We start from the raw sequence: 15658 nt of genomic DNA on the forward strand, positions 1-15658 counted from the left end.
CCCTTAAAATGGTGTGTAGAATAGTGGGAAAATATACAAAACTCCCTAATTTTAAACTCGGTTTAAAGGATATAAGCTAGCAGAAAGCAAACATTTCAAAACTGACATTCAAAAGCAGTGAGTCCATGAAAGTGACAGAAACAAAAGAATCATTTATATTATCCCAATTTTTAGGATGAACTTTTCAGCCATATGAACTATTTAGTTAGCATGTTACTGTTACATGTATAAGGAGATCAAGCTAGGGAGATGGCTCAGTGGTTAGGAGCACTGGCTATACATCATGAGTTCAATTTCCAGCAAGCAAATGGTGGCTCACAACTATCTATAATGGGATATAGTGCCATCTTATGTGAATACAAGTACGCATACAGAATGCCCATAAATATATGAATATGTGTGTGTGTGTAAAACATATACATATATATTGCCATATTTTGAAAACTTCAACAATTCTTCCTTTACCACTTGAAACTTTTACATATTAAAGTCACCGAGACGCTAAAAAGGCAATGTTTGTTTGCTTCTTTCTTTGTGTTTTGGTTATTTTCAGACACAGTCTAACTGTGTATTGCATACTGGCCTGTAACTCCCTATGAAGCTAACGCTGGTCTCCAATTCATTACAGTCCTCCTGCTTCAGCATCCCATGCACCAGAATTATAGGCATGGCTTTCTGTATACCCTTTGGCATGACAATATTAATGTCACTGGAAAGATACAAAGTTAAGAATTTTAAGTCACTATTTTATGTCATTGAACTTTCCACTGTGTCATGGTTGCCTTCAAAAATTATATGAACTAAACACTATTATTAGCTCAATATATCCAAGTGCATATGTGAAAGAACAACATTGAATAAATAAGATTTTTAAAACTTCCATAAACTTTCTAAGATAATTTTCATATCAGGTAGTAGAATATTCAGGTCATTTCAAAAATATAGTTTGACTATATGTATCACTTGATCAGATTTCAGAATGTATTGTTGAAGGTATGAAAAAGCTTTAGGATTGGTCATATAATCAAAGGCTCTCATTGGGAAAGATCTTAGCTTATTTTGGCTTTGTTTGTCAGTATATATACTACAAATTGAAAGAACCTTGTAATAATGAGATTTAACTGTTTATAAGGGAGGAATCTTACACATATCCCTACTGCTTCATGGTAGCCCACCTCAGCACTATTTTTACAGGGATCTCCTTGCTTTAAATAAGGGCAAATATTGGGTATTGTCAGTATACTACAAGAAAGGAGTCAGAACAGGGAAGAGTCAAGGAGATGGGATTGTACCAGGTGAGTCCTCTCCAGTCCAGGCTCATTGACCATCAGCCCAAAATGCACACATCTTTGCAAAATAATTTTACCTCCATGAGAAGGCCAGAGCATTGCTCCATGTTTGGGAGAACGGTTGTTTGCTCTGACTTCTCACAAATCAGTAGTATGACCCTAGACCAGGGTTTCTCAATATGTGGGTCTCCAAAAATATTTAAAATACAATTCATAACAATGCCAAAATTACAGTTATGTACTAGCAACAAAAATAAGGTTATTGTTGGGAGTCACCACAACATGATGGTTTGATTTAAAGAGTTGTACCATTAAGAAGGTTGATAACCAATGCTCCTGCCAGTTCCCTTTACCTTTCTATACTTGCTCTGACTCGTAAATGAGTAGATAGCACTTGGCAGATAGTTAGGTAATGTCGTTTATTGGATTCTCACCACACAGCCTTAGAGACAAATGGGAAATCTATTAATATCACTGGTGGTGCAAGATTCAGAGACAGGGTTCATAAATAGCTTAATATATTTAGATGATAACTGGAGATCTCAAGAAGCTACTACTAAACACTTCAAAACTTTGTTGCTATTAGCAAAATGAAAGTTATTCTCATGTACAAGGTCTCATGTACAATCCTTCTAGGATTGAGGGTCATGAAGTCTCCTATGAAGCCATTGGTTTCAATATCACCCTAAGTAGGTGAATATGGTAAAGTGAAACTGAGAAGCAATTGCTGAAAACCTCTCTAGCAACCATAGAGCCAAAGTGAAGACAAGTTGAAAAGATTTAGCTTGAAAATAGGCATGTGCAAAAGTTACTTGTGCTCACAGAATGGATACTTTGTATTCACAAATTCAATCTGGCATGTGAATAGAAATGTATGCCTTGCAAGAGCAATTTTGCCCCAATTCTAAGGCACTTACTGGTATTTCTATCTGGATGGTAACTATCACCTCTGTGAGGAAAGGTGCATATCTTTACCACTCATCAGATATGCTCATCTGTTTAGCTGAGTAAACTGAGTACTGTCACAATTCATTTGTTATTGTACTAATTGAGAATTAACTCAACAGTAGTTCAGATCTGGTTAGGGCATTTGGGAATTTTTTTATGGATTACATAATAAAAAGAAAGAAAAAAGAATAGAAGAAAGGAAAGGCAAAATTCATTTAAGCAAGCTAATGATTTGGAAGACAATACACCTGAGTATTTCCTGTAATAGTAAAACAGTATAATATATTCCTTTGTTTTGAAACAGGCTTGCAATAAAGGCCAGGCTGACTTCACAGTCGTGATCTTTCTGTGGCTTCTTCTCCTGTGTCAGGGTACGTGCCATCATACCCAGCAGCTCCTACTATAAGCAGGCATGAACTTACCAGTTGAACCAATATTAAGCTCCTGGCTCAATTTTCTTTGACGCTTTAGGTCTCTTACCTCGGACAGTGAGGGTAGCAGAGGCTTCCACTTTTCCCACCCGATTCTCAGCAATACACACATAGGTACCTTCATCTGTACTCATGGCCTTTTTAATTCTCAGGGTATAGTCATCTTTGATATCGTACCTGTGTGGAGTAGGAGCCAGCGTTATCAAATAGTATGTCACATAGATAATGGCATATAGATACTTATCTTTATTTACCTTTTATACTTTATACTGTATCTTGCACACACATGTATCGATCAAAAAAATTATACTCATTTAGAATAAAATTACTACTAATAAGAAAATTTTATAACTGACTACTAGTTGCTTGTCAGTTGTCTATTCGTGTTAAATGTGCTTTTCATTCTTTGAAACAATTAAAGGCAGGCTTTCCAGTTTGTCCTGTCCTTCATGACTCTCCACTAACAAGGAAAAAACTATTCATTTCTCTTTTGGGTCACATGTGTTTTATTATTTTGTAAGTTAATCTTACTGTGCTTAATCTGATTTACTTTTAGGTATTTTAATGTAAAAAAATCTTAAAATATATTAAAATAAGACATAGTTATCTTCTGTATTAGGAAAGTGATAAAATGATAAAATGAAGGTTGAGTAAAAAAAAGAAAGAAAGAAAGGAAGGAAGGGAGAAAGAAAGAGAGAAAGAAAGAAATTGGTAAGGCTCTGGCTGAGCCTCTCAGGAGACATCCATATCAGGCTCTAAGGACTGAAGGAGCTAAAGGGGTTTGCAACCCCATAAAAGAACAACAATATCAACCAACCAGACCTACCAGAGCTCCCAGGGACTAAGCCACCAACCAAAGAATACACATGACAGGACCTATTGCTCCAGCTGCATATGTAGCAGAGGATGGCCTTGTCTGGCATTAAATGGAGGGGAGGCTTTTGGTCCTGTGAAAGCTTGATGCCCTAGTGTAGGGGAATAATAGGGCAGTGAGGTAGGAGTGGGTGGAGGGGAACACTGTGGAGGCAGAGGGAGGGGATGGGATAGGGAGTTTCAGAGGCAGAGACCAGGAAAGGGACAACATTTAAATGTAAATAAACAAAATAACTAATAAAAGAATTGTAAAAAGGAAAGAAATAAAGAAGGGAAGTTTTTTCTTCCTGACCACCAATAGGAACACTTGAAAGGGAAAATAGAAACACTTGAAAAAATTTGGGAAACATATAAACCGTGCTCATTCCAAAGGGTCCATGTTTTTAAATTTAAAGAATAACAAGATTGTCTTAAAAAAAGTATAAAACTTACAAAATTCACATGATTTTCAGGAGTGGTAGTTCCTTGCAATGCAACTGTGCTCCCTGTTTAAAACTACACAATAAACAAGACAATAAAGAAATTTCCACTCCTAGGACCTCTCAATTTTCACTAATGTTTCTCAAGCATTTTTTAGGTAGCTTATGATAGTTTACATTACTTTTCTTTTTCTATTACACAATCAAATCAGTATTTCCAAAAATAGTTTTCGGTAATTGTGTATGCTCAATAGTTTTGGGGACATTCTCTTCTTTTAAGAATTGGGACTAAACCACCAACCAAAGAGTCATGGAGGGACTAATGGCTTCAGCAGCATATGTAACAGAGGATGATCTAGTTGGTCATCAATGGGAGGAGAGGCCCTTGGCCCCTGTGATGGTTCTATGCCCCAGTGTAGGGGAATACCAGGGTCAGGAAGGGGGAGAGGGTGTGTTGGTAAGCAGGGGGAGGGGAGAGGGAACAGGGTTTGTTTTGTTTTTTGTTTTGTTTTTTAATTTTTATTTTTTATTATTATTTTTTTTTCAGAGGGGAAACTGGGAAAGGAGATATCATATGACATGTAAATAAAGAAAATATCTAATAAAAATAAATAAATAAAAAGAATTGACATATATTTTTAGTCCCTCTTTCTCTCTGTGTCTCTGTCTGTCTCTGTCTCTCTCTGTTTCTCTCTCTCTCTTGCTCACACACACACACACACACACACACACACTCTTTTTCCCCCACTTTCTCTCTTCTCTCTACATCTCCTGCCCCCTTTTCTTCCCCCCATCACTAATTTTTTGTTTGTTTAATTGATTCATTTTGGACAGGATATCATGTGCCCAGACTCTCAAATTCATGATGACCTTGAGGACCACTGGACTCTTGATCCTTCTGCTTGAGCTTATGTGTAAAATGATCTCCACACTCTGTCCAGCTGGTTTCAGAGCGCACTATCATTAATTGTGTTCTACTTCTCACATTAGTTTTAAAACAAACAACAACAACAACAACAAAATGACAAGGAAACTGGTGAATATGTGACAGTTATGATTTAGAGACAGTGGCATGGCTCACTGCAATGTCTGCCTACCAATCAAGCCAGTTGCTTGGAATTTCCAAATTCCTCTATTTTTTAATCTTGAAAGGACTTCTCTGTTTACATGTTTACCTTGAATTTCTATTTACCATGGTTTAAGTCTTAAGAAACCCTTATTACTACCCATATTGGAAACCTTTCATAACAAGACCAAAAAGAAATACATTGCTACCCTCTTGAAACATAGACACATGTTAATGATTCTGTGGTACTTAGAAATTCTTAGTGTTTTAGAGTTTTTACTGTTGTCCTTTTTTTCAAGATGGAGGACATCTTTCTGTTTCACTAAATGCTCTATTCATACTACTAATCATAGAACCTCTAAAATTTATACAAGTGACATAAAGCACAGACTTAGGAACATAAAAGCAAATTTTAACATCAGAACCACTCCTTGTGTTTCTAGTGTTGGGCAACATTTTTAAATTCTTCATGCAGCTACAGCTTTAAAATATGTAAAATTAGCACAGCAGGAGGAAATCATAATTCATGTTAGCTATTTATTACACATTTGAAGAACTCAAGAGTTATGCAATTAATACACTTTATTCCTGCTAATGTGAATGCTATATAAATAGGAGTGGCTTCAAGGATGGTAGTTTCTTATATTTACCTATTAGGATGGTTTATTTTTACAGTTTTAGATCAATTCTAAGCTAAGAAACACAAAAGAGCAACAATATAGAGTTGTAGATTCAATATTATATAACAAATTAATAATTAATAATCTCAGAAGTATCTGTCTGCTATATCATTAAATGTAATCATACATCTGAGATAATTCCACATGCAGAAAAACATTAGTTATGTTTTCTGTTAAACATTTACTTAGTGATGGCAATGACAAAAGAAGCTTATTTTGACTCAAAGTTCCAGGTTACTGTCCATCATAGCAAGGCCGTCACAGAGGCAGTAGGTGAAAACTGGTCACACTATACTGAGAACCAAATGACAGCAATAGATAGATGTGTGCACACCTACGATCAGTTTGCCACTGCCTTCCTGTCACTCCATGTAAGAGAATTTGGCAGGTCTTCCTACCTCAGTGAATATAAAAATCAAACAATGCCTAGCTGAGACTCCTAGAAGCTTATTGGTTGGGCGGGGGTGGGAGGGAAGAGGGTATATATTGAGGCTAATGTGGTCAGGCAGAACTTCCAGCAGAAGAGGGTGGGACACCAACCCACCCACAAAACCTTTGACACAAATTTGCCCTGCCTACAAGATGTGCATGGATAAAGATGGAGAATAGACTGAGGGAATGACCAACCAATGACTGGCCCTTCTTGAGACCCAACCCATGGGAGAGAGCCACACCCTGACACTATTCATGATACTCTGCTAGGCTTGCAGACAGAAGTCTAACATAATTGTCTTCTGAGAGGCTCCATCCAGCTGTTTATGGAAACAGATGCAGAGACCCACAGCCAAACATTAGGTGGATCTCTGTGAGTCTTGTGAAAGAGTGGAAGAATTGAGGGAGCCAAGAGGGGTCAAAGACACCACAAGAAGACCCACAGAGTCAACTTTTTTTTTTTTTTTTTTTTTTTTTTTTTTTTTTAGTAATAGAATCTACCTTTCTGTTTGATAAGTTTGTTACTTTTCACTTATGTTTTTTGGGTAAATATGAATTTATTATGTCAATTATTCTATGTCAGGGTTTTGAAATCTTTCAAAACTAACAGCACCCATATTCTCTAAACAATCGTCAATCATAACTTAAAGAGCTTCATAATAATTGGTCAATCTATATATACTTTATTACATTTCTCTTATCAAGCAAAGATACTGAAATTTGTTTTCCACTGCCTTACTTAGTCCAGAATAAATTACAAATGTGTAGGGTATGCTTCGGTACAAAGCCACTAACTGGTAGCATAGTAAGATTTGTTTGTAGAATATAGTAGTATTGCCTGCTTTAATTAAAAACAGAAAATGGAACAAATAAAAAGTATTTCTGATGAGGCAGTTTTCCTGTAAGTGTGATGGTGTTCGTTGTGAAATATGCCTGATTTAGACTTATATGAAGCAGCCATTGTTGCCAGGTTTGATTAATGACAGTTGTACTATGTTGGGCTGTCAGTTGCTACCATGGATGTACCTTATTTCTTCTGATATGAACCACTGCTGAAAAATACAACCCAATCATATTTGGCCCCTGGACAACATGTGCTATCATCACTGTACCGTGAATTCAGAATGATTGGTGGCCAGCTACGACAAAGTCGGCACTGAAGCTTGGTCTCGCTGCATTATTTTTTTTTCCCAAGAAAGGAGGGTGGGTTTAAAAAAAAAAAGGCAAAGGAAATGTAATTATATTAAAATCATTACAAAATCACTACCTTCTGTTAAGCTAAATAAAAACAAATAAAGTGAATTTGCTTTAATATTTAAAACAATGATTTGTCTAGAAGGTACTGTTCATGTTTTGATATTTGATGTAGACTACTAAAAATGTCTCAAAAGAGAAATATTGCTATTTATTAGTTTAGGAAACAAAGCAATACACTCTAAATATCACTACCAAGGAATTTATTATATTTCCTCCTCAGTGAAAAAGCTGTTATCATACATAGTAGAAATAATTTCTGTAAATCAACCTAAAATAAAAATATCATACAATACTTCAACTTTGTCTCATAACCAATTTCTCTCTATTCTTAATGTGCTCTTTATAAAAATAACAGACCCTATGATAAAAAGACATCCTAGTCTTTCCACTCTTACGAATACATCAAAATAGGGGTTTCAAGCTTTCCATGATGGCTATAAAATTGAATAAGACAAATAAAAGAAATGGAAACTAATTTTTAGCATAATCTGGAATTTTTCTATACTGAAAGCCTTTGTCTCTCCTCCCCATGTTTGGATTACATAAAGATTCCACAAAACTTCCTGGAAGGTAAATCTCAACTCAAAACTATCTGTTTTCTTGCAAGAAAATTTATTTATTCAAAATTTTAAGTTTTTTTAAAATCATGTACAATGTATTCTAATATTTCTGGATGAATGTTCAGGACAAGAATTTTGAATTAACACTTAAAATTTTAGTGTCATTCTACTTTACTAAAAGTTGCAAAAGCCACTCATAAAAATATGCATTCAATCATGAAATCATCATCTATAGCCAAGGACTAGAGGTTGTTCACCCATAAATACTGTTCCTATCCCTCCTAGTCAAACAAATTCTCTCTTTACTGGAAAAAAGATACCCCATTAATTTTGAAAGAAAAGGGGATTGTTTAATTTTTCTAAAATATTGCTGCTCATAGATTCTTAGACAAAACTTTTTTCGTGAATAAGACTTTAACCTATTAAAGTCAAAGAAGTACTTATAATAAACTAAATCATGTGCAAATCTTTATCTTTAGTTTTCAAGGTATATCTTAAAGACAATTTCATAAGCTATATGACTAATATAGGGATTCCACTTGGTAGCCAAAGATTGTGCCACTTCACGCAAGGAAGAAGGATGTTATGGTCATTCCATCTGCAATCATTATGCTTACTTTGTTTAGAATTTACATGAGTGAATCATGCTATTCATTCAGTAATCAAGTCACAATAAATTTCAAATAAATCTACAAAATATGCTACTCATATTAAAATGATAATTAGCATCCAATTCATTGCACGATTTAAACAGGGAAATTGTAAAATACAAAGTTAGTCATGCTTGAACTTTCTGTTTTATTTTGAAATCTCCAGCAGGGTGTCTAACTTGCAGCCAATAGACCATGTGTTCCTAAGAATAGCTAGTAAGGTTGCCCAGCACAAAACTGAAAACGTAATTAAAATACTATGGGATTTCTTTGTTCTTAACAGAATTTGTGATTCTCAAATATAAACATGGTAGAATTCATACAGCACTGTGTTGCCATGTTCAAAGGTTAGATATGCATACACAGAAGGGCCTATGAAACTCAAAACTTCAAATCTCATTTATCTAGTTAATCAAATTATATTTAACTAGTATTTAAAGCTAAGGAATTTTTGCAAAAGCCACTCTTGTCACTTCCAACTTCTAGTTGGAATCATGGATGGAGAATCTCAATAAACAGAGGTATTCTTATTCAGGGGTTTGTCTTTCAGTTTCATTGAAAATACTATCTTTAATCAGAACGATATAGAAAGAAGGAGATAGACTGATAGATGATAGATAGATGCATAGATAGACTGATGATTACAGGAAAGACAAGAGAAAGGTAAAGAAAAGAGAAACGTCAAATAATTACTTTTATTAACATGTGTTATGCCTTTATTATTAGTTGTTAAACTCTTACTGTTCCTTAATTCTAAATTTAACTTTAGCAAAGGTGTATATGCATCCACAAACACAGAGCATGAAGGATTCTATGTCCATGCTTTCAGATACACAGAGAAGGAAGAATTCTAATACTGTTTTTCCGTAAGCACAGCCGGGAGAAGCAAGCCATTTTCAAACTCTCAAACTGTGAAAATAAGCAAGGGACAATGTTTATTCATCCATATTGAGAAACTGCAGTTGACTGTCTGACAAAGTGCAGATTTGGGCTCACAACAAGGTCAAGCAGAGCAGGCATGCACAATTGTCAAGGCTTTTGACCTCTAAAGATATGCATACTCACAGCTGGGACTTTTCCAAAAGCCAAACTCTGTGGTCAACCCAATCAAGGACTCCCTCCTTTTTGGTTTCTTTGCTGAGAATGGAACTCAGAGATTTCAGCAGCTAGGGAAGTGCCCCATACTGAATTATTGCCTCTCCTTCCTCCCTCCCAACCCCCCACTGAGTTAGGCCCAGGACTCCTGCTGGGCAATCTAATTCCTGTGGTCTGGAGTTGTATTCTGAGTCCTTCCCTCTCAGTTTTCTAATCCAACAGGCAGACATTGGAGACACTTGCCTGCATCCATTTTCAGTGTGAGTTGGTGGTTAACTGCTAAGTTCACAGCCTGCAGCCCTCACCAGTCACTCTAGACAGTCGTTCCCATCATCTTGCTCTTATTTTTCACCCCCTCTAAAAGATTCATCACCACCCCTAGAAAAACTGTCCTCTGGTTTCTCAACAACTTCCATCCCTTGTCTAGAAAACTTAATCCACACACACCCCACTTCCCCAGGAATTTATTTCTAACACCCTAAAGAAAGTCTTGTTCTTTCTTGATAGCTGGCTCTCTGGGGTAGGTAGGCATGCAGACAAGAAGTGAAGTGTCCCCAATCCCAGGTATTCCAGACAACCTCAGTGCAAAGTACTAAACAAATAATTTTTACTGAAATTCTGTCCTCTACCATAAATAAATCAACAAAGGAGAACAAAATATAATTTGATTTCACTGAAGCTTACATTACTCAGTTTTCTAAATAAATGTAAAATTTTCCTCTCCTTTAAGATAATTAATACAGTAATTAATAGCGCCTATTTCACAGGGCTATTGAAATTTTACGGTTAAGAAAATGACAAATATTTCACAATTAGGGAAGCATGTTGAAACAAAGTTGTGGAAGCAGGTTCAATTATCATTTCATTTAGAAATAATTATCCAATTGGCTTAAGTTCTCTCAAGATAATTTGATTTTACAATAAGACTAGAATTTGTAATATTATCTTTGGAATATTGGGGATTTCTCAGTCAGATATTTGGCAAGAAATTAACCTCAACTCTAAAACCTTTTAGAATCGGATCTTAGGTATTAATTTCCCAGTTAACCGATCTGTCTTTCTATGCTTGGTCCTATGTGTGCAGTCTCTGAGATGGGAAAGGTACAGAGGCAGCTCTGTCATCAGCTTTCCTGTTGAGCACAGTGGGGCTACAGGAGGGTATGGCAGGTTTCTATGGTAGGGCTTAGTCTGAGCAGTGCTCTGGAAAACCAGAAAGGTTCTACAAATGCCTTCATAAAATGCAATTGTGGGATAATTGGAAATTTAAGACATCTTAAAGGGGAGGGCACTTCTGATCACTAATTGTATAAAATAACTTGTGGCATGGCAGACCTGATTGAAAATGCAGGTTTTGCCCTATGTCTAGTTAGAGATCTCTTGAGCAGCTTCATCGGTGGAGCAATGATTTAACGAACAAAGAAAAGCTTTGCCTTTTATATTCTAGAATATATTCAAAATGCATTTATGTCACAGTATTAATGAAGCAAAGTACCTACTATGAAATAATGCTTTCTAGATACGAAAGGGAGAGTACACCCATGAAATATCAACAACATGATGGTACAAACAAGACCTGTACCATGAGAGTATCTGCTGATGAACCAATAGTAATGGTAGAAATTTCACAAGGTCCCACCCCTAAATGAAGAACTAAAGCAATTAATTGCTATTGAAAGAGGGAAAATTAGTTTTATCAAGGGGCAAGAATCCTAATAATTTATCAATTCTAGGTGGTAAGCCTTAAACGAATGTTTGTATGAGCAATGCTAAATGAACTCAGTAAGTTTTATGCATGTGGTTGTACCTATATGTGTGAATGTATGTATAAATAATAAGATGAAGTCATGAATTTGAAAGGGTGTAAGAAGGTATGTGGGGAGAGCTTAGGGTGAGAAGAAGGAAAGGTATTGGGTAAATATAGTAATCATGCCTAATCTAAAAACATTAAAAGTTTCAATTAAGAAAGATAAAATATGCAACATGTATTCATTCCAAAATGTCTTCATAAGTTAAATAATAGCATGTTTGTGTTAAGTATTAAGATGTTATTAATTGCCCATCTCAAGTGATATAAGTTCCATATTTAAGGCAAGGAGAAAAGATTATTATGTTTTTAATATGATCACTTGAATTATAGTCAATTAATGTTGCCCTAAACTTAAAATAAAAGTCAAAATCAGCATGGGGGCATGTACTATAATATGATTAAGAGATAAATGAGTTAGGTTACCCTCACCTTCACAATAAAACAGAGGTCAATTGACTCTGTTTTTTGAGTCTCTGTCCCAAACACAAAATAAAGCAAATGTTTATAAAACATAATTTGATCAATGCTGATTTCATATTTCCCATCATGTAAGGTTTTCTTAGCTTAAGCGTTAGTAATATTTAAATTCAAGTTATTTATTTATTTATTTATTTATTTTTGCTGTGGGAGCTCCCTGTTCCTAGAATGCATTTTGGAAGCATGCTTGCTGTCTACCCACAAAATATTAAGAGCATTCAATGAAAATGTACTCTAAAGTGTTATGAAATATCTACTGGGGAGTGAGAGAAAAAAAATTGCGCTACTACTGCATTTTCATATTTATCAAAATATCACCTATCATTTGTAGGTTAGGATATTTGTGATTTCAAATGCATATATTAAAGTTAGTAGGGCAGATAGAAAAAAAATATAGTAATGAGTTCAGCTTTATTTTCATTTAGTAATAGGTGAAGGCCAAACATAAGGAATGTCAACAGCTGTTAAGTAAAATATGGAATGTACATTATTCCACTTATCAAATGGGAAATGAGTGCAAGCTTTTATCACCAGAAATAACAAGGCCTTTTCAACTTGGCCACATGTTTGTCCTGCAACCTTGAGCATAGGTTTTCTATTTTGAAGCTTCAGGGGCTTTCTTCTTCAAGGTTGTTGGAAACATTAATTCTGAGCTACTCATTTCTCCACGCAAAACCATGGGACCTCAAAAACGTCTAGTTTTAATTAGCAGGAGTTTTTTTTTTTTTTAAATGCACGTTCCATAAAAAAAAATTACTGCATGTGCTATTAAAAGAGCTTTGGAACTGTTGACTCTGCACTCTTACTACCTTGCCTCTCTTACAACCAATTAAAATTGAGACTCCATTTTTCATTTGTAAACTATGGACTACAACATTTGCTTGTATGGAGTAAGTCTGAAAGATAAATGAACTACTCTGTTATCTAATGGTCCTATAGTTAGTAAACTGCAAGATGCATATTTTTTATATTCCATTCATTTTTATATTTTGATTCACATCTGTGAATCAAGAGTCATCTCACTAAATATGGTAAACCATGATCAATTTGCTACATTTTCCCTTAAATTAAGCGACTGGTGGAAACTAAAGCAAATTAAGCATAAATTACCAGTAAAAGATAAAATATGGTGAGACAGAAGTTATGATGATTAATTGGGATTGTCAAATTGGCTGGATTTAGAATGACCAAGGGAAGAATGTTCTTGGTACGTGTGTGAGCAGATTTCTGGATTAGATGAATTGAAAGGGAGAAAGCCCATGGTTGCTGTCCTGGACTGTATAAAAAGGAGGACTTGATTTGAGTGTACGTCCGGATGCATCCTTCAGCTTCCAGACCATATGTGTAATGCAATTAGCTGATAGACTCTACTGTAGCCAGGATCTCAAAATATGAGCCAAAATAAACACCTCCATCTTGAAGTTTCTTTGGTCTACCATTTTGTCACAATCCCAACAAATATAATTAATCCAATAGTCTTTGGGCTTCTCTGTTTATTAAACACAAAGATTGCACTCAGTTACACAAACATAAGTATGAGTGATTTTCTAAATGTGTAACAAGGTGTGTGTCACTATGGTTGGATTTCAGTAAGTGTCATCAAGAAAATGTCAAAGAATCCTTTCAGTGAGTTCAAATGCATACTGAGTATTAAGTTGTACAGAGAAGATGAGAAGATGAAGTGTAAACTCCCAATATTCAAGAAAAGTCTCTTGTTTTCCGTGTGCAGATCGATTCAGATTTTGTGTTTCCTTTAGCAACTATTCTTTTGACAGCTGATGGTTTCCAGTAATTTTTTTACTTTATTTTTTATTTTTTGATCTATTTCATGAAACAAATTGGGAACAACAAATAATCATATTAGCAACAAATAGTAAAAAGGATAAAATTATTCTAAGTTGTACAAATGACCATTTAAAAACATATAGTAATCATAGATTGATGGTATATCATTATTGTGGTGTCAAAATTATATCCAATGAAGGCTTTCTGAACTAGAGTATATTGTGACTATATGAAAAACAGTATTCATGAAGGCAACCAGGTACTAAATTGAGACTTCCTATTCTTTAAGCCCAAATAAGGAATGCAAGAGGCTTAACACTTTAGATACTGGTTAAGTGTGCTGGCTTAGGGTCCATATAAATTGTCTAAATATTCATAGAAATTGTGTTGTATAGAAGGTATAGTCATTGTATTATAGATATACAAGTAACTTGATTCTCTTATTCATTCATTTTTCTGATTTTTTGTTTTTGTATTGAAAGAAAAAGTAGCTTTTATCATAGAAGCAAGCAATTTACAAGTTTAAACATGTCACAGAAAACAGTCCTCTCATCTTGAATATTCGAAGAGATTGTTGCTTTTATTATTTGTGAATTTTTCATAATGGCAATATGAATTATCACAAATTATCATCTCCTGAAAATCTACATTTCAGCTTCATGTCATAATTCAAATTATATAAAACAATAACAGAAATAAGTAAGAAACATACGTTAAGAAAAGCATTAAGGATATTACTAGCTATTCAAGTGATACTGGCCATAAGTTGCCTATGTGTTAAAACATGTAAGTCTACAGTGTTCTATTAAAATGTTTTTGTCAGTTAAGAAAATACCGGAGGAACACAGAAAGTGTCTCGACCAAAGAAGACCAATTCACTTGTAGTATTGAGTATTTCCCAACGAACCTCAGTCACTTTCTAGTCTTGCCTGCAGTCCTAGTCCTTTTACTCCCATTTCCCATTCAGAAGGCTCTGATTTGTCCTACCTTGATGGAAGAAGCACACCTACTGTGCCTCTCATGATGAGGGACACCCACATGCCGATGACAGGTGGCACTCAGACCGATCCTTTTGCTGTGAGAACTGGCACCTAGTCTTGGCTCAGCCTACACACAGCCCAAGAGCTGCCAGTTAATGGGCATTAGAGCTTCCCTTGACTTCAGCGAACTTTGTATCTTGAGTATGCTCCAGCATGGGAGTTGACAGCTGGCCAAAGCAAAGATTGAGTGCCAGTTGCAGTATTGCTCCTATGCTGAGATTCTCAACAGATGGACCAGTATGGTCACAGGACCAGGCACCATGATCTCCCCCCTAGGTGGCAATTAGTGTTATGTTGACAGTTACTATTAGCACCTATTTAGTGAAAATACAGGAAAAAGTTCCATCCTGGCAACAATGAACGTTTCCAATTACTCTAGTATAAAAACAAAATGTTAGGCTTCTGCTCCCAAGAAGATTATGTGCACTATTCCAAATTTAAATTTCCATGTAGTCAAAAATTTATGTTTAGCTGAGGAAATTGCTTTTAAAATTACCTTAAGTATATCACTATATAATGTGTCTATATAGTAGATTACTGATTTTCTTATGTTATATATAACATAAACTTTTAAATCAGTTGATCTTTAAACAATTATCAATTAAAAAATTAGGAAAACTAGTTCAGAATATCAATTTCATGTTAGAAAGATTCTAAAGTTATTTGTTGTCACTAATATGAATGTATAATGTTGGAAGCCTAATTATGTTAAGTATGCATTTCTGTACCTCTCAAGTGAGAGTCACACTATGCTGTGTGTAACACTAGTCTTCATTATGATAGCATTGTTACAAGAAAGAAGCTTTCAGTGGCACTTATGGCACCTGACAAATTCTCTTAAGTCTTCTA

At 35.1% G+C, this 15658-nt stretch overlaps 1 protein-coding gene across 15 annotated transcripts in view; it reads right to left on the reverse strand.

The window, feature by feature from the left end:
* Window positions 1-15658, reverse strand: part of Robo2 (roundabout guidance receptor 2) — a 1164975-nt gene that overhangs the window by 120258 nt on the left and 1029059 nt on the right. For all 15 annotated transcript variants that reach the window (XM_031364257.1, XM_031364250.1, XM_031364255.1 and 12 more), the window contains exon 6: window positions 2718-2845. In XM_031364257.1, coding sequence (XP_031220117.1) covers window positions 2718-2845 — 128 coding nt within the window. The remainder of the gene's footprint in view (window positions 1-2717; window positions 2846-15658) is intronic.

This window comes from Mastomys coucha, unplaced genomic scaffold, assembly GCF_008632895.1.
Source record: "Mastomys coucha isolate ucsf_1 unplaced genomic scaffold, UCSF_Mcou_1 pScaffold12, whole genome shotgun sequence".
NCBI classification, from domain to species: Eukaryota; Metazoa; Chordata; class Mammalia; order Rodentia; family Muridae; genus Mastomys; species Mastomys coucha.